Consider the following 19,380-nt stretch of genomic DNA (forward strand, 5'->3'; position numbering starts at 1 on the left):
GTGTGGGATTTGGGAGACATTTCTTTTTGCCCTTGGGGATTCTCATTGCTTGAGTGGGGGTCTTTGGTACCCAGCTTCTAAGGGCATTCAAACATACTGAGTGTGTGGTCATGTGCTGGGTATCAGGGTGTCCTGTTCTCAAGACACAGCCAGTGCAGTAAGGGAAACAATGACAGCATTGAGAGGAAACATGAAGAGCTGTCGGAGCCCAAATGAGCAAGTCATTTGTTCTTCTTTGGCAAAGAGACATGTTATTAGCTGCAGATGGTATGTGAGGAACATTGACACAAATACATAGATGTGTTTATATGAACATATGCATATATATAAATATAAGCATTGTATATATCTATTCTAATTATGGATTATGATTCAGTAGTCAGTGTGCTCTGGTGGAAGGAGCCCTTGATTGGGAAATAGGCAATTGGAGTTAAACTTTCCCAGCTTCCTCACATGGTCCCTGTGCTCTGGGACACATCCCTGTTTCTCTCTGGCCTCATATCTTCTGCCTGTAAGATGTGAACAGCATTAACTCAGCCTTTTCCTGTGAGCATCACATTTGATAGTGGACAAGAAGCATTCAGAGTGCTCCCTGACACACAGTAGGTGACAGCCTCTGTGATTATGGGTGATAGTTGATGGGAAAATGCTTTGTAAACTGCATGGTACACTGAGCCCATAAGCATAAATGTTGGTCCCAGGCATTTACATGTACATGCACACATTTGTGTGCAAGGGTAGTATGCGCTGTGGAGTTGGCATGTGTCCAAACTGGGCATTGGGCTGTGTGGGTAGGGCCATAGCTGAGCCCAAGCAAGAGATCCCTGGTTGCAGGTAGTGCCATGGGGCAAAAGCTGATGCCACCAGTACCTTCTATTCTCTGAGGAGTAAAACAGGTGGGAGTCAAAGGTCTGATTCACTGGTTCACCCCAAGGGGAGTCTGTCAGTCTGAAGGTAACAGAAATGGAGCCACGAGGACCAGGCCTTCCAGTGCAGTGCCTTGCCTAGGGACACCACTACCTCTGCAGAGGGGGATGCTGAGGGGTAGACAGGAAAGCTTGGTTTTGAATTCTGGCTCTCTTTTTTTACTGGCTGCATGACCTGGGCTGTTTTTTCTCATCTCTGGGTCTCAGCTTCTTCAGGTTTCGTAAATCACTAATGATAATGCCCACCCCACAGAACTGTTGTGAAGATTGAATGAGGCCACACATGTAGAAGCAGATGGTGCTGTGACTGTGCACAGGTGCCCAATAAAAGAGAGTACTCCCTCCCTCATGCACCCCACTTTCCATTTGCTCTGCCCAAGCCATTGTTCCAGCAAGAACAATACCTGTATTAACAAGCCCAGAAACAGAGCCAAACACTACGGAAAATGTGTGTCTCTAATTTATACTTATAATGTATAAGTTACTATATGCTTGGCTGGAGAGAAGAGACTCATGCCACAGAGTCAGAGATGGGCCAGAACTGAGAGTGTTGGAGCCTAGAGCCTGCCCCCCTGGGAGGGCAGGAAAGGTCAGGGGAGAGCTTCTTGGACCAAACCATGGAACAGGAGCTGGGCCCTGGAAGGGAGTCAGGAAGAGAGGGCAGGAAAAGGGCAGTAACTTGTGGGGACAAGTGCTGACAGTGGGATGACCTGAAGGAGAGGTGGGGGACTGTGGCATCAGCCCTGAGTAAGGGAGAAAATAGATTCAAGGATGGGGTACATCAGAGTAGCTTTCAGGGCATGTGATGATGCTCACCAGCTGACAGAGGAAGGCAGCCTAGGTGGAAGAAACTGCACAAGCAAATGCACAGAGTTGTGTGAGAGAAGAGGGGACCAGTCATGCAGGGGTGAAGGGTGCTCACTATAGTGGGGGTAGGAGAGCAGCCAGATCTGGGCAGTCCTGAAGTGCCAAGACCAAGCTGCAGATGCTATTAGTGCATGGGAACAATTCAAGGATGGGTTAAGGCTGAGCGGCTGATTGGGTGGAAGAGCGAGTGTGACCAGAACCTACTTTTACCCTGTCACTGAATTCCCCCATCATCAGGACCCAGGCAGTGGCTGTACCACCCACCCACAGCCCACCTGGGCCAGTTAATCCAATGCCTGGGGGTGTGTGGGACCCTTCCTACCTGCTTGCCTCGAGCTGAGAGGCCAGAGTCACCTCCGATGCGGCCTCTGAGGTTGAGTTCACTCTCACCATGCCGGCATAGGTAGATGGAGCGGGGTGTGACGTGGATGTTCATGAGATAGTAGACTGTGCGGCTCTGGATGTGGTCCTGTACTCGGTTCACCATGTAGCGTGTGCCCACATCGAAGATCTTGATGTAGGATAGGTGGCTGGGCCGGCCCAAGCAGGAGCAAGGGCAGCTCAGGGGATGATGGTGGAGAGGCTGATCCCAAGACAAAGCCCCAACCACATACCCTGCCTTCAAGCCTCTTCAGTGCACCCTTCATCCATCTTTCCTCTAACAAAATGCCATGCCTTGCCCTATTCTGGGTACCTGTTCTAGAGACTTGGCTCCTGTCCACCCCGAAGAGCTCACTGCCTGCTACCATATCCCCCTGTCTCCTTTCTTCAGTTTCAGTTTGATCCAGGCTATCTTTTCACATCTACTTTTTACACTCCAGTCATCTAGGCTCTCTTCTTTGTGGTTCACACTCCTGAAAAACTCAGAGAAAAGCTGTAATCCCATGTCCCTGGCTGCCTTCCACATCCTACTGGCAGCTCCTGAATTGCCTACTCACTCTTTTAAATCTCAAGCTGAGCTCTGTACCTCTATTCTTTAAGTCTCTGCTATGATACATTGTATTTGACAGTCTATAGGCAGCTACCAGATTGGGTCTGTATGCACTTGTGTCTGTGTGTGTGTGTGTATGTCTCTCTCCCCACTCAGAAAGGGAAAAGTGTTGGTTTTTTCCCCTGTAATGCAGTTAACAAACACACCCTCTTCTGTTTTAAGCCTTGTGTTTGAGGTGGGGACTCAGCATCTGCCCTTTGGGAACTCTTAGGCTAGTCAAGAACATGGAAACACATGGCCAATGCTAAACACCCCTTCCATAAACAGTCATTCACTCTTTGTGAATGTGTGCCAAGTATTGGGATATGGGAATACAGAAGTGGTACACAACATGGAAATCTTGTGGTCCTAGTTTCAAGCCCCCCTTTTATCTCTCTTAATTCTGTGCTCTAGTCATGAACTAATAACTATACACAGAGTGATAATCAAACTATTCAATAACCTGTCTGAAGAGGAGCTGGGAATGGGCAGCACTGACTAGTCAAAAGATTAGAATAATGATCTTATGAGGCCCCTGCTGTGCCAAGCATGAATCTTTTAGTTGTTGGACTATAAGGGAGTTCAAGGAAATCCCTGGGAAGAGGTAGGGAAGGCTGCAACAATGGGGTGACAGACAGCAACCCTGGGTGCACAGTAGCAAAACAAAGTAAATAGAAATAGCTATACTAACCCAAGTCATGTAAGTCAGTGGCTGATGGGTTTGGCTTCATAAAGCCTCTCTTCTGATCTTCCTAGAGAAGCCTTTTTTATCTCTGAAGTTTTATTTATTTATTTATTTATTTATTTATTTATTTATTTATTTATTTAATTTTTATTGGAGTTCAATTTGCTAACATATAGCATAACACCCAGTGCTCATCCCGCCAAGTGCCCCCCTCAGTGCCCATCACCCAGTCACCCCAGCCCCCCGCCCACTTTATCTGTACCATACTTAATCATGCCCATCCCTGTCATCTGTGTCAATGGTTCCCACAGGACACTTGCTGAGCACTTTTTTGCGTGTGTATACCTGTCAAGGAGTGGGGACTTCGAAATACATAAATCCCCATAATCATCCTAGGAATAAGGGATTATTAGCTTTGTTTTATAGAAGAGGAAAATAAAACACAGAGAAAGGAAATGGTTTGTGTAAGGTCAATCTCTCCAACTATCTTATCCAGAACTCTCAGAACCGAGGGGTAGAAAATATCTGATGTAGGCTTGTTGCCTGATGACTGTCTGTTCCTGATGCTAGGTCCTGGATAGCTCTAAGAGAACTTCTGAATTCCTCAGTTTGTCTGACATTCTAGGTGCCTTCACACACTGGCCTTGCTTGGCCTCACTTCATGGTCCCACATCCACAACTATGCCCACAATTTCTCTGTTTCAATCTAGCCTTCGTTCTTTTGCTAGAATATTCTCTAAACTCCTGTACTCTTATTCAGATTTAACTACACCATTCCAAAATGCTGTTCTATTTCCTTGAAAAGATATTCCTTGCCTGCTTTCCAAAGCTGAGTTGCTATGCATCCATTCCTCAAGAACCAGCACATTCAATCTCTCTAGGAAGTCTTCTTTGAGCCTTGGATCATGTGGAGTCATTTACGGGTGCTTCCCACCAAAAATATTATATTAGCTAATGCCCACCTCTTACCATGTGTAATCTAAAACAAAAGTTATAAGCTATATTACAATATGAAAAGGTCCTATGAATTTTTTTTTCATTTTGACCACATTGATGCTGGTTTTGAAGTTAAAATATCAAAACCTTTCCAGATTGTTTTATTTTTATTTTTGGTAGCCTAAACCTTTCTGGTATCCCAAATACATATCTAGTCTACCTGCACTTGGTGAACCTGGTCTTCCAGATCTCTTTTTCCAATCTGGGGTAAGTTTTCTCCTTTGTGTTCCTTTAGCCCACTTGGTTTAACATTTCCACAATTCTGATCAACTGCACATTCATTGTCTTCTCTGACCAAGTGGGTATTCTATCACAGCAGGAACAGCCCTTCCCTCTTTGGATTCCTAGGGCACAGCTTTGGCTGAGCCCTGATACATAGACTGTAAATGTCTGTTGATGTAAAATGATTAAATAAAGCCAACCCTCAGAATATGTCATATTCAGTCCCAAACACTAACTGAGCACCTGTAGAAGTCTAGGCTGAAGGCTAGGGGCTGTCTCAATGTCATTTTTCCACTTTATCTCCCCTTCTTCAAGCTTCTTTCACTATAAGCTGCTAGCCTATATGGTGGTTTTGTGGAAATATGAAAAAGTTATACTTTCCTGAGGGCAGAAACATCTCCATTCCAGCACACATGTCTCAGTGAGAAAAACAAGTGTGCCCTTGACCTGGTTGTCCTTGCACAGTGAACAATCTTTACAATTGTACATAAAGGTCCTGCTCCTTGCACCAAGTGTCTAAGCCACATGTGACACTTCTTTATGATTTAGGCATGTGGGAGGGGGATAACCAGGCTGCAGGGATGAGATAACGGTTTGAGTAAATATTTTACTGACCCATTATGTGGCCTCAGGTAAGCCCTTGCTCTGTTCTATATCTCAGTTTCTCCATCTAAGGAGCAATGCAGTAACAATACTTACCTCTTAGGACTTCAGTTGGACAGAAGGATGCTCTTTACATTTTTTAATGACTATTTGAGGTCTCCTTATACTTCTCACTTGGGGCCCAAAGGGTCTGAGTGACCACAGTCTCTTCTCATCACAACCCATTTTCAGGATTATGGGAATATACTATGTCTAAAATTCATATATTCTCTGCACTACTAGCTAACATGTTTCTAATTTTTAGTTGGCAATATGAATGAGAGTTTAATATTTTTCATGTGTTTTTCCATATGTCAAGGCACGATGGAAGCTACCTGCGGATAGAAACCACCTCTTGCCATTATTGATATCCCTACATACACCACAGCTCAAAGAGGCCAAATATCTATTGATTGAAGAGGAACATGGATTTTGTGAAAAGAGACATGAGTAAGAGACAAAATATGATTAAAATCCTAGTTCTACCCCCTGATTTGTACTGGGAACTTGGCAAATGGTTTCAGCTAAGACTCAATTTTCTCTTCTTGAAAAGTTATAAGCATAAGATCTATTTTGGCTTCCTTTATAGGGGTGCTGAAGGGATTCAGTAGAAACAAAGAACGTGAACATGTTTGGAAGCTGAAGTGTCATCCATGTGTAAGGAATGCTTTTGAAAAAAAATAATAGCAACAACCACAGGTGGGAAGCATTTGTTCCTAGAAATCAGGGTCCTTAGCTGTCCATATTGCTCAGGAAGGCACCACCTTAACCATCTCATAGACATTTTACATCTCAAGGACTACCTCAGATAATTAGAGTTTGGAGGGTCCTAGAAGACAAATAATCAAATCTAGCTCCATGATTTTACAGATAGAGAAGTTGAGGCCCAGAGAGGGGGGGACATTTTCCCAGGTCCTAAAGGACATCAAAATAGGGTTAAAGATCCTGTCTTGGATTTTAGGGTTATGCGTTCTTACCTATCCAGTTCATCATCCAAGGGTTGGTAATTGACCTCATAGCACTCAATTCTCTTTAGAAAGTCTTCCAGAACCTTTTCCCGGTCACAGTCTATGTAATCAGGGCTGCCAAGTTTTACTTGCTAGGAAAAGGGAGAATAGGGAAACTGTAAGAGACAGAGACTCTAACAGTGATCTTTGGAAGTGCTCTTAGAGATCATTGAGTACAACATCCCTCATCATGAAGATTAGGAAATTGAGGCTTAGACAAAGGGTCTTGCCAAGTTTACAAAGTCAGTCAATTGAAGATAATTTGGATTGTGTGACTGCTTATTCCTTATTTCTATGTGATTAAAAAAGGTCTGTTATAATATTGTACTCACTTCTAAAGCACACAGTGTCTAAGAAGAACAATTAAAAGAACATGTGGTATATACACACAATGGAATATTGCTCAGCCATCAAAAAATTGAAATCTTGCCATTTGCAACCATGTGGATGGAACTAAAGTGTATTATACTAAGCAAAATAAGTCAATCAGAGAAAGACAATTATCATGATTTCACTCATATGAGGAATTTAAGAAACAAAACAGAGGATCATAGGGGAAGGGAAGGAAAAGTAAAATAAGATGAAATCAGAGAGGGAGATAAACCATAAAAGACTATTAATCATAGGAAACAAACTGGGTTGCTGGAGGGGAGGTAGATGGGGGGAAAGGGTAACTGGGCAATGGGCATTAAGTAGGGCACTTGATATAATGAGCACTGGGTGTTATATGCAACTGATGAGTCACTAAACTACCTCTGAAACTAATAATACACTATATGTTAATTAATTTAATTTAAATAAAAAAGGTAAAAAAAAGTAAAAGTAAAATTGTGATGTGAGAAATGGTTGAAGAAGAAGAATAGGAGATCTTGGCCAGGGGTCATAATGGCTTACATGTATTGAGTGTTTAATGAGAGAATATGGCATGCTGGCTTTAAATTTCTAAAAGGTTGATGGCTCCTAATCCCCCAATGCCTATCTTCTCCATCCACATTTGCCATCTCATGAATGGCACTATCATCCACTCAGTTACCTGAGTCTAAAAAGAATAGAGGAGTCATCCTAGATGTGTCATCATCCCTTACCTCTCAGCAGACACCAGATCCTTTCCACTCTATCTTCTAAATATTCCTCCCATTTATTTCCATTCTCTCTTTCATGGATGCTTACTTTAGCTTTGTGACTAATTTACTCTTGTCCACAGTCTTGTTACTTCCAATGTATTCCTCATACTAGCAGCCATAAAGATATTTTTAACATGAACATCTGACCATGGCATTCCCCTGCTTAAAACTCTTAATCATTTCCTTATATATTTTAGGGCAAAGTGTGAACTATTTTATTAGGTGACCCATTTGTCATAATTGACTCCAAGATTATTTCTTCATCTCATATCTTATTGTTCTCCTATTCTTCCACACACTGCTCTAGCTAACTTAAACTACTTATAGTTCCCTGGAGATGCCATAATTAGTATATACTATTCCTTTATATCCAATTCTTTGCCTGCCAAGTTCCTATGTATTCTTCAAGGTTCAGGTCAGCTATTGCTTTCATTGAGAAGCCTTCCCTGATACACATGTATCCCTCCCATGTAAGGATAGGTACTCAACAGTGTTTTCCCACAGCCTCTTTTATTTCTTCATCTCAGCACTGACTCATAGTTATGTCTATAAACTTGTCAGTATCTCTCACTTGACTGTGATCTCAAGGGCAGGATTTTTCTCTGTCTCTAATACACAGAATAGACCAGTTTAGTCATATAGATTAAATTTTTGTTGAATCAGTAAATGGCTGGATAGAAGGGGGGATGAAGAAGAGAGGGATTGGACATGTTCTATGTCTCAAGAGGAAAAAACAGGACAAATCAGTGAAAATTTCAGGGAGGTAGATTTCAGCTTGATTGAACTGCATTTGATAAAAGCAATGAGTCTCTTGTCACCGGAGGTATGAAAAAAAATAGACAAACATTTAGCTGAGATTTCAAGTATTTGATGGAGGGTTGAGGGAGATAACCTATAAGATTTCTTCTGTCCCTGAGCTCCAATAATTTCATGAAATAAGGAACAATAAAATGTGGTGGGTGATCCAGTTCTAGACCACATGCCTAGAATATAAGAGCAGTTATATTTCTGATACAAGCCTGAGGTCTAGTCCCAGTACTACTTCTTTCTGGTTGTATGAATCCTTGAAAACTCTTTTTTTGGAATCTCTGTTCTCTCTCTCCAACAATGAAATGATACCTAACATACAGGTTTATTGCAACGAATCAGTAAGAGATGCTTGGTGCCCACTGCATATTAAGGACTCTATATTATGTTGGCTACTTTACATTTCATAGGATTATTATAGGACAGGATGGTCAGGAAATACTTCCTATAGGAGAAGAATACCACCTTTAACCTCATAGAAGTCTTTTTAGGCATTATCCAAACCTGAGAAAAAGTAAGGAGGAAAGGGTAAAGTGCTCCTTACCCTGATGTTTTCTGCAATGATGCCAGGGTCATTACAGATAGACTCAATGAAAAAGACCTATAAAAGAAAAAGAAGAGAAATTTTCAGCAAGGAATTATGTTTGGTAGTGCCAACCATAGCTTCACTTCTTCACAGTGGCTCTGAGTTATCCCCAGGGGGCATCTCTGACAACATAATTTCATATAGTGTTACTTTTAGGATTTTGAGTTTTATGAGGCATATTGACTCTAAACTGAATGGCCTTAAGTTATTCTTTTATGTTTTTATTGGGTTTTAGTTCTTATATATGCTTTTTGTAGTGCTTCTCTTCCCTCCACCCTCACTTCCACCTCCCACAGTGTCAGCCTGTCAGCAATTATCTTCCATTACTAATATGGCACCTCTTCTTTCCTGTTCTGTTTTGCTGCTTCTAACTGTGATCTAGAAAGCCATATAACAAATTAAAGCCTGACTTAGGCTGATTTGTAGCTGATTTGGCAGATTGCAGTCCTTTGGTTTACCTTTCTTTAGGATTTGTACTAGATAAGTAGGTTCTAGATAAGAGTGGGAGTGTTACTATACCTTGTAACCATGTTCTTTAGCAAACTGCAGAATTAGTGACCGTCGTTCTCTGGTAGTGTTGGTGGCATCAAAAACCTATAGGCCAATGATGACATTGGGTTACTCTGAATGTGGTTTTTGAGAGAACACCTACTCCTTGATTATCCTTGTGCTAAGTGGAAGGCTTCCAGGGTGAGATAGAACTTGACTGAGTTTTGAAGGATAGGAAGGATCTGATACTGATTTATGGCAATATCTCAAGCATTTATTGAGCCCTTGCTGTCAGTCCAGAAATGTAGCAGACTGTAGGCATAGACAAGAGGAAACCTGTAAAATTTTATTAGCGTCATTTTATAGATGAAATAGCCAAGGCTTTGAGGAAAGATTTGCTTTAACCAAGGCCACCAAGAGTGGCTGACAGAGCAGAGCTACAATGGATTTTCTCAACTCCTAGTTGAGGCTTCTTCCTTCTCTATCACTTTGGAACTCTTTAAGAACAGGTAACAACTCCCTATCCTCAGCACCTTAGGTGGGACTATTTAAAGATCTCTTCTCCTTTTAGAATTCACAAATCCCACCCCAAGGGTTTATAATATTAAATTGACTAGATTTTTAGGTAAATCTCTAGAATTCAAAAATGTTTGTACTATAGTCTTTTTTAAAAATATATTTTATATTTATTTATTCATAAGAGACACACAGAGAGAGGCAGAGGCAGAGGGTGAATAAGGCTCCCTGCAGGGAGCCCAATTCAGGACTCGATCTCAGAACCCCAGGATCATGACCTAAGCCAAAGACAGACGCTCAACCACTGAGCCACCCAGGCACCCCTGTACTATAGTCTTAAACTGTGTTGTAGTCTTAACTCTTGGGGGTGGAGTGGTAAAGCATAGTGGTTAGGAATGTAAAAATTTTTTTAAAAAATATTTTATTTATTTATTCATGAAAGACACAGAGAGATGCAGAGACACAGGCAGAGGGAGAAATAGGCTCCATGTAGAGAGCCCAATGTGGGACTTGATCTCAGGACCTCGGGATCAAGCCCTGGGCCAAAGGCAGATGCTCAACTGCTGAGCCACCCAGGCATCCCAGGAGTGTAGATTTTGGAGCTATACAAACTGAATTCTAGTTTTGGCCTTGCTGCATACATGCTGTGCCACCTTGAGGAATTATTTACTCTCTCTGTGCCATTTTTTTTTTACTATAAAATGGAGTATTAACAACAACATGCCTGTCTCATGGGAGAGGGTGGAATTAAATTAATATGTGTAAAATACTTATAATAATGTGTGGAACATAGCAAATGTTCAATACATTTGAGGGGTCCTTCATTCCAGCAGAAACTCGAGGGAAAATGCAAATTTCTTTACCGCAACATGACCTTCCTCATGGCTGAGATAGTCATGGACATCCTTAAGGGCTGCCAGGGCACACTGCCTAAAAAATATAGAGAAAGAAATGGAGACAATCCCTATCCCCAAGATGAGTTCCTCTCTATTTTTCTCAATTGTCTTTTGCACCATCTCTCAGATATCTCACATTAAATTATTAATCTATGAAACATATACATAGGGTATCCTATATTCCAGACACTATGACAAGCACAGAGAGGTCACATAGTTGAAAGTGGCTTTGTGGGCCAGGCATAAAGTGGCATACCCAGGAAAAGTGGACTAATGACAGAGCCATAATATTAAAAACTCCAATCTTTGGGGTGATAGAGCTCAAGTGGAACTGATCCTTAAACCCAGTTAGAGTTTGAGTATATGGTCTGTGAAATAGAGGGCATTCCTGGAATGGGTACCAGTACAAGCACAGGTATAATGGTGGCAATATATTCATGCATTTGGTAAAAATCTATTTAGTGACTATTCTTTGCTAGGTTCTTTTATAAGGGCATGGATCAATAAATGAGATATAGGATCTGTTGTGGAAATGGTCAGTGTCGTAGAGGAGAGAGACCTTGAGATTGAATAGATGGGACTGGAGATACTGAAATGGGCCAAGCTATTGAGACTCTTAAATGCTAGGCTGAGAATTTTCCACTTTCTCTTGTAAGGAGTAAGAGACTGAGACCATTAGTTCCTAAGTTCTTAAGTAGGGGATGGTCATGGGTTTTGGGTAGGCTAGAGGAAAGGCTTTCCCAATCAGCCTTTGAGAGTCTAGAAGATCTCCTTGCTAACCCAAGTAACTCTGCCCCATGCCCCCATTATCTTAACAAAGCCCTCCTTCAACAATGGGCAGCACAGTTCTATAAAATAGTAGGCACTTACTTCCTGATAAGTAGGGCCTCCATATTGTCTGGGAGAAAGAATTCGTAGTTCTTGTAGCTCACTGCTTCCCGTCGGTACTGGCCTAAATTAAACACTGAAAGCAGGGAGACCTGGTGAAGAGGTTGGAAAGATTCTGGTAGAAAAATATTTAATTGCTGGGAGAGATTTCGGAGGTAGAAGGAGGTATAATTTGTGCCTATATAATATGCTTATAAAGCTTCAAATTGTGGCTACCAACTCACTTATTCCTTACAACAACCCTGCAACATAGAAATTACAATCCTATTTTATAAATTAAGAATTTTTTTTTCTAGATGCCACTCTTTTTTTATAAATTTATTTTTTATTTGTGTTCAATTTGCCAACATATAGAATAACATCCAGTGCTCATCCCGTCAAGTGCCCACCTAAGTTCAGAGATAAGAAGTAACTTTCATAGTTAATAAGTGGGAAGCTGGGTTTCAAAACCAGGTCTGTTTGGCTCCAAAGGTAGTGGACATTTTACTATTCTATTTCATTATAAATTCCAACCCTTTTAATGCCCTATTCTATTGGAAAGATAAGGGAAAAAAATCCAGTGAGTAAAATCAATCACTAACGGTCAGTGAGTTAGCAGGTAACAGAATTAGACTGGGCCTCCTGAAACCTAGCTCAATGTTATTACATTCTCCTGTATAATGATAGAGAATCCAAATTTATTGCCCTCTGTAGGCCATACTTTTTAATCAGTAATAGTGAAAAACTGAGAGAAGGTAAGGAAAGGAGGAGAAAGAGGATAAGAGGCTAACACAATATTTCATTCAATAAATACATTCTGATGTACATTCTGTAAAGCAGGACATGAGTTCTGAAGCCTCAAAGATAGACCAGATATGTATGATGGGGACCCAAGGAGCTTACAATCTAGCAAGTAGGACAGACAGTAAACCAGTAAAGAGTTCCCACAGAGTTTCTTGAGTTCTCTGACAGACGCATTCAAAAGAATAAGGGGAAGGACAGATTAATTATACTTAGGGTAATCTGACATGGTTTCCAGTAGCATTTGAACAAGTCCTTTTAGGAAGGCAGGCCTTTTTATAGGTAGGCATGGGGGATGGGAGTGGGGAACAAAAACATTCCAGGCAGAGGAATACTATAAGCAAGGGTATGACATTGGCAAAAGGCAGAACATATTTAGGGAATGATGAGTCATTCACTGTGACTGAAGCCTGAGAGACTGGCAGGGGTGGATCATGGAGGGCCTTGAACAACAGGTTAAAAATCTTGGGCTTAAACCTGCAGGCCAAGAGGACCTGTGGAGGTATGGTAAGCTTTGTGCTTTTTGAAACATGGCTCTGAGGCTTTGTGCTCTGTGGGAATGGACTATATTGGAGCAGATGGAAAGCGTGTGCATTAAGGCAGAGACCTATCCACCACAATCCCATATTCCCCTAACATCCAACAGAAACTACGTGGAGCCTGTAGTCCTCCACAAGAACGATCCTTTCTCTTCTCTTTTGCCAATGTTCTACTCCTCCCACAGGACCAAGCTCAAATATATCCTACCTGGAAGCTTTCTCTGCCTTCCAGTTGGTGATTTCCTCTGTGAGCCCCCTCATTACCCTGCTCTAGGATTCTTTAAGTGACCATGAGGCATTCATATGCATCCCAGCCAGATAGAAAACTCTTCAAGGACAGGGTGTGATTCATTAATTTTTGCATCCTCATTGCCTAGCATGGGTTTTAGCACATAAAAAACATTGGGAAACCCTTCATCAGTGAATAAGAGAAAGTGCATGAAGGAAAAGAAATGGGATAAAGAGAGGAGGAGACTTGAAGAGAGGGAAGGAAGGGGGCAGATAGATAGGGTGCTGGGATGGGCAAGAGAAAGAAGAGGAAGAGAATGGAGAAAAGGTGGAGTACGTGGTCAACGTGGGATTATTTTTTCCCCCATCTGTAGAGCCAAATAGCAGACCTGGTACAGTGGGTATCAGGCTTTAGAATAAACCAGATGTGGGCTCATTTCCTGGTTCTTTCACTCAACGGCCATGTGCCTTTAGTGGGACTTCACCTCTTGGGCACTAATTTAATCAATTGTAGAATGATGATAATACTAGTTTCTTCTTCATGGGCATTTTAGAACTTAAGAATAGATGTTCGTTCTTTGAGGACAGACATCCTGTCCTATAGAGAAGTTTGCCTAATATCCAACAAGATCTTTGGCACAGCTGTGTGCTCAATGAATAATTAAAGATTGAATAAATAAATAAATGCCCAAGGATAACTGTTTGCTGCACTAGGGAGCAGTGCCCCATTTCAAGAGAGAGAGAGAGAGAGAGAGAAAGAGAGAGAGAGAGAGTCTAAATACTTGCTTAGTGCATCAGTAAAGGAGGAACATGGTCCAAATAAAATTTTTCAGATAACTTGATATTCTTTGAAAGCATCAATATAGTCATTGAGGGTAAATAAAAAAACATTGGTAGACATTCTAACCTTTACTGTTTTTATCCTGAGTTGCATAAGATATGGGAGCACCCTATCTCTTACTGTTTAGAGCCTCTAAATATCTTAATTTGATCATACATGAGAGAGGGAAAGCAACATGATCTGGTCCCCTGCTCCCGGAACAGCTCCTGGGAAGAGACCTGATACACACTACAACAACAGACTCTGTAGTTAGCGTTGGCAGAGGGGGCTGTAGGAAGGGATATGGGAACTCAGGGAAGTACAGTCCTCTTAGGGGGAATAGAGGAATCAAATAGGAACAGAGCGGGGATACGGGGTGAGGAGGATAGAGAAATCAAATGGAGAATAGGAAAGAGCAATTACTGAATAAGCAATAGTAAGCAGAAAAGAGACCACATTGAAGAGAATGGAAAGTTGGAAATAGGGAGTGAAGGAGGAGGTTGATAGGCAGGGAAGGAGGCCCCTCTGGAGGTGGAAAAAGGCAGGACCACTTCTGCCTGGGGAGGGGAAGCCAACAACAAGCTGAAACCTAAGGAGAGACTTGGAGAGAGCAGATGTCTTCTGGACTCCAGAGGACAAGGTTAGCTAAGGTGCTCAGCTTTAGTGAAGACCCTGTGGGAACGAACCCCTGGGCTGTGGCTTCAGTGTGCTTGACTCCATATACCCTAAGGCTTAAAGAAGATCATAAGGTTTTGAGTAAACGGTAATGCTAATCAAAATAGTAATATTGGTGTGGTAATAATAATAATGGCAATAAACATAATAATGATAATAAAAATACTATATTACTCATATGGTTGTGTTAAGATCTTGCAAAACTGGAGGTCCCTGAGAACAGACATTTAGTCCTGTTAATTATCCTATACCTAGTACCTAGAATACAGTTAGGCACAGAGTATGTGCTCAAGAAATTGTAAAACTTTTAAGAGTGCAGTGGTGGTGGTGGTAGTAGTAGTAGTAGTAGTAGTAGTAGTAGTGGCGGTGGTAGTAGTAGTAGTAATCTTAAGATTGGTAATAATGTTTTGAGGCATTCCTGGTACTGAGGGAATGTCCTTTCTGAGGCCTGCTACCTTACTCTTCAGCTAGTGGCCAGTAAGGGGCTGTAGAACAAATGGTTTCAGAAACATACCTTTAGTTGGTGTTCCTATCCAGTTGAGATATCTTGTGAGCTTCGTGGAGATGTAGGTCTTTCCTCGAGCTGGTAAACCCACCATGATCACCATTGTGGGGGAATTGGTAAACTGGGGTATTGACGCTGGAAAATAAACAACATCTCAAAAGCTTATCCCCAGGTTCCCATGACCTTCTGGTATCATATTAGAGGTGTAGAATTAGAAAAACATCCTTCCTACCATTGTAACAGCAACAACAATAACAAAAACCTGGACATTTTCTTTTTTTTTAAAGATTTTATTTATTTATTTATTCATGAGAGACATAGAGAGAGAGAGAGAGAGAGAGAGAGAGAGAGAGAGGCAGAGACACAGGCTCCATGCAAGGGGCCTGACATGGGACTCGATCCTAGGTCTCCAGGATTCCACCCTGGGATGAAGGTGGAGCTAAACCACTGAGCCACCGGGACTGCCAAACCTGGACATTTTCTAACTGACTTCTGAATTCATCAGAAAACTGAGATTACAATGTAAATAGCTAACCCCAATCCGTAGAGATAGGCAGGCATCTGCAGGGAGCAACAGGGCCCAGGTATTTCCTTATCTTTCATAGATACTACTGCATAACATATAAACTCATAAAAAGACTCAGCTAAAAAATTTTTAATAAATTGTTAAAGATTGGTTGTGAGCTAGTATGAGAATGTGAACCCCTGGGGGCTGAAGAAATAGATGGTTTTGCATCCTCTAAGAATTCCATCAGGTGCTGACAGAGAAGACAGAAGAATCCTGAGATAGAGGTCGTGTAGTTCTGGCTTGGAGAGGAAGACAGAAGAGCAGCCATTGCTGAAATTGTGCCCAGATCATTCTCCCTTTGTATTCTATGAAACAAAAACCTTAGTCTTCACAGAGAAAGGGAATGCAACTGTAGTTTGGGAGCACTGGTGGAAATTAACTGCAGCTGATAAAGAGGAATGGCCAACACTATTGAAATTCTGCCCAGACCCATCTACTCCATCTCCCCTAAAGAAAATAATCTTTAATCTGCAAGGAAGGGCAACAGAAACTGAGGACACTGGGAGAAACTCACCACAGCTGGAGAAGAATAATGGAAAAAATGCTATAGCCCAGGAAGCATAGGAATATGCACTAAGCCCACCATTATAGTTAGAGAAGAGGCAGGAACACATGGGAAGGTCACACCTCCAAGACTGAGGATAAGCCTGCCTAAGGCTGAGACTTAATTAGACTAACATAAAATGGCATTGGTCCCCTATTCCCTACTACCAGGTAAAATAATAGAAGACTGCATCTTCAAAGGATGCAAAAAATAATTGTCTCCCTCCAGAGAGTAACACAAAGGGAAGAATCAAGGCAAGAAAAAAATAGTCTGAAGAGACAAAGAAATAATCAGGATCAGACTCAGTTATGATACACATGTTGGAATTATCAGGCAGAGAATGTATAATAGCTAAGATTGATAAGTTAAAAGGTTTATTGGAAAAGGTAGACAACATGTAAGATCAGATAGATAATTTCAGTATGGGGATGGAAAGTATAAGAAAGAATCAAATGTAAATGCAAGAGAAAAAACACAGTAATAGATCTTAAGGATTTCTTCAATGTTCTCATAAATGAACTTAACATAGCTAAGGAATCAATGAACTTGAAGATAGGTCAGTAGAAATTACACACCTTGAAATGCAGAGAAAAAATATATTAAAAAAAGAAACAAACAAAACACAACAACCCAGAATAAAACATCCAAGAAATATGGGAAAGTATCAGATAGTGTAATATATATGTAATATATAAATATCATGTACATATATGTATATACATGCAATATATATGTAATTAAAATAACAGAGGAGAAGAAGGAGATAATGGGAAAGAAGAAATACTTGAAGAGAGAATTGCCAAAAATTTTCAAAATTGAGTTATTGATTATAAACCACAGATTCAGGTATCTCAGAGAATACCAATCAGGATAAATAAAATATAAAAATGAACCACACCACACCTAGACATATCAAATTTAAACTGCAGAAAATCAGGCAAAAATAAAATACTGAAGAAGGCCAGGGAAAAGGGGCAGTAGGAACACCTTACCTACAGAAGAACTAGGAGAATTATATTAGACTTCTTGTCAGAAGCCACATAAGCTAAAAGATAGTGAAATAAAAAATTTAAAGCTTTGAAAGTTAACAACAGTAACAAAAACAACAAAACCCACAGACCCTGCCAATCCAGAATTCTAAAGTAAGCAAAAATATCTTTGAAAAATAAAGGAAAAATAAATACTTTTAAGACAAACAAAAACAGGAAATTCATCACACCAGACCTGTCATATAATAAATATTAAAGAACAATATTTAAGCAGAAAAGATGTGATATAGGTCAGAAAATTGGATCTACATTATTAAGGAAGAGCATTAGAAAAGGAATAAATTAAGGCAAAATACACCTTTTATTTTTCATATTATTAATTGTTCTAAAAGACAACTGATTGGCTAAAGTAATAATAGTAATACCGCATTGAGTGTTCATAGCATATATCAGAATGAAATAAGCACAAAAAAGATACAAGGAAAGAGAGGAAGAATCTAGGAATATTTCTGTTATAAAGGTACTTGTTCTACATATAAAGCAATATAGTGTTATTTGAAGGTAAACCCAAATTATTTTCAAAATACATTGTAAACTCCAGGGGAACCACTAAAAAAGTAAACACACACACACACACACACACACACACACACAGATATAGATGATAAGTAAACACAAGCAATAAAATGGGATCATAAGGGATCCCTGGGTAGCTCAGCAGTTTAGCACCTGCCTTCAGCCCAGGGTGTGATCCTGGAGTCCCAGGATCGAGTCCCATGTCGGGCTTCCTGCATGGAGCCTGCTTCTCCCTCTGCCTCTCTCTCTCTCTCCCTGTGTCTCTCATGAATGAATAAATAAAATTTAAAATATATAAATAATAATAATAATAAATTGCAACTGCCCTTTCTCCAACACATGCTTTAAAAAAAATGGGATCATAGAAAATGCTCAAATAAAATAAGAGAAAGCAAAAAAAAAAAAAAAAGATAAAAAAAGAAACAAAGAGGTCTGGGAAGGTGGTGGTGGAGTAGGAAGACTCTAGGCTTGGCTTGTCCCACAAATACAACTAGATAACAATCATATCATCCTAAATAATCACCAAATCAACGTGGAAACTGGCAGAATAAACTCCACAACTAAAGGTAGAGAAGAGACCATATCAAAGAAGGTAAAAAAATGTGGAGACACATCTTGGGAGAGAAACAGATTATGGCCACCATGGAGGAAAGGAACTGCAGTTGCAGAAAAAGGCAAGAAACAGGCTGGCACACTGGGGAGCCCACAAGAGGCAGACAAACCCCCATGGAAATTGGCTTGGAAAGTGAAAGGGGCTGAATTTTGTGAGTTCTTGCAACAACTAGGGTTAAAAGTCTGGAGATTTAAAGGCCAGCAGCATTGGCTCAGCGAAAGCACAGAGAGCATTAGGATGCTCTTAGAGAGAAAGCTGGGCAAACAGCCTGTGCACATACAACTTGAAAATAGCAATCTGAAGAGTGCCTGGGGAATACAATGAGGAAATTATTTGCTCCTCTTGGAGCCTGTCAGTGTCTTTGAGTGGTAGCATTCACGGAAAAACCCATCTGGGAACAAAATGAATGGCAGGCACCATTCCCGCCTCCCAACCCTTTAGGAACGGGACCACTTGTGGGACCCAACCAAGGCTTACATTTGCTACCCAACTAGCTTTTGCCAAGCCCTCCCCCGCCTCTGGTGGAACTTCCCTTCCCAGTCATGCTTGCCTCAGTTCCATTGTGGCAGGCTTCTTCTCCTAGAAGACCAGCCCAAATCCCCACCCACATTTCATCCCTCCAGCCAGGGGTTTTGTGGAGCCTCAGTTCTGGCAGCAATGTTAAAAGCATAAGCAGACCAGAACATACCTAGTTAAAACTTGCCACACTCAGACCAGGTACCAAATATTGCCCACAACAGGGAAAGAGAGCCTCTGTAGATGACTGGCCTGAAGGATAAAGCAGTCAGGACACAATGGCAGAGCACATGCAGCACAAATTGGAGACATGCTCGGAAGCACTAGGCCCTGGGGAATAGGGGACAATACATTAAAGGGTATTACAGGAACTCTTCTTCATCAGGTGATTATCCTCAAGAACAAG

At 41.1% G+C, this 19,380-nt stretch overlaps 1 protein-coding gene across 4 annotated transcripts in view; it reads right to left on the reverse strand.

Annotated features, from left to right (window-relative positions):
• The window catches only part of PFKFB1 (6-phosphofructo-2-kinase/fructose-2,6-biphosphatase 1), a 70,065-nt gene that overhangs the window by 25,520 nt on the left and 25,165 nt on the right, over positions 1-19,380 (reverse strand). For 3 of the 4 annotated variants that reach the window (XM_041740726.1, XM_041740727.1, XM_041740725.1), the window contains exons 2-8: positions 15,178-15,303; positions 11,604-11,697; positions 10,701-10,767; positions 9,352-9,426; positions 8,791-8,847; positions 6,286-6,407; positions 2,116-2,323 (exon numbers count right to left, since the gene is read on the reverse strand). In XM_041740726.1, the coding sequence (XP_041596660.1) occupies positions 2,116-2,323; positions 6,286-6,407; positions 8,791-8,847; positions 9,352-9,426; positions 10,701-10,767; positions 11,604-11,697; positions 15,178-15,303 (749 nt within the window). Of the gene's footprint in view, positions 1-2,115; positions 2,324-6,285; positions 6,408-8,790; positions 8,848-9,351; positions 9,427-10,700; positions 10,768-11,603; positions 11,714-15,177; positions 15,307-19,380 lie in introns of those variants that run through there. The other variant, XM_041740728.1, reaches the window with a different exon arrangement.

The sequence above is a fragment of the Vulpes lagopus genome, chromosome X, assembly GCF_018345385.1.
Source record: "Vulpes lagopus strain Blue_001 chromosome X, ASM1834538v1, whole genome shotgun sequence".
Taxonomy (NCBI): Eukaryota; Metazoa; Chordata; class Mammalia; order Carnivora; family Canidae; genus Vulpes; species Vulpes lagopus.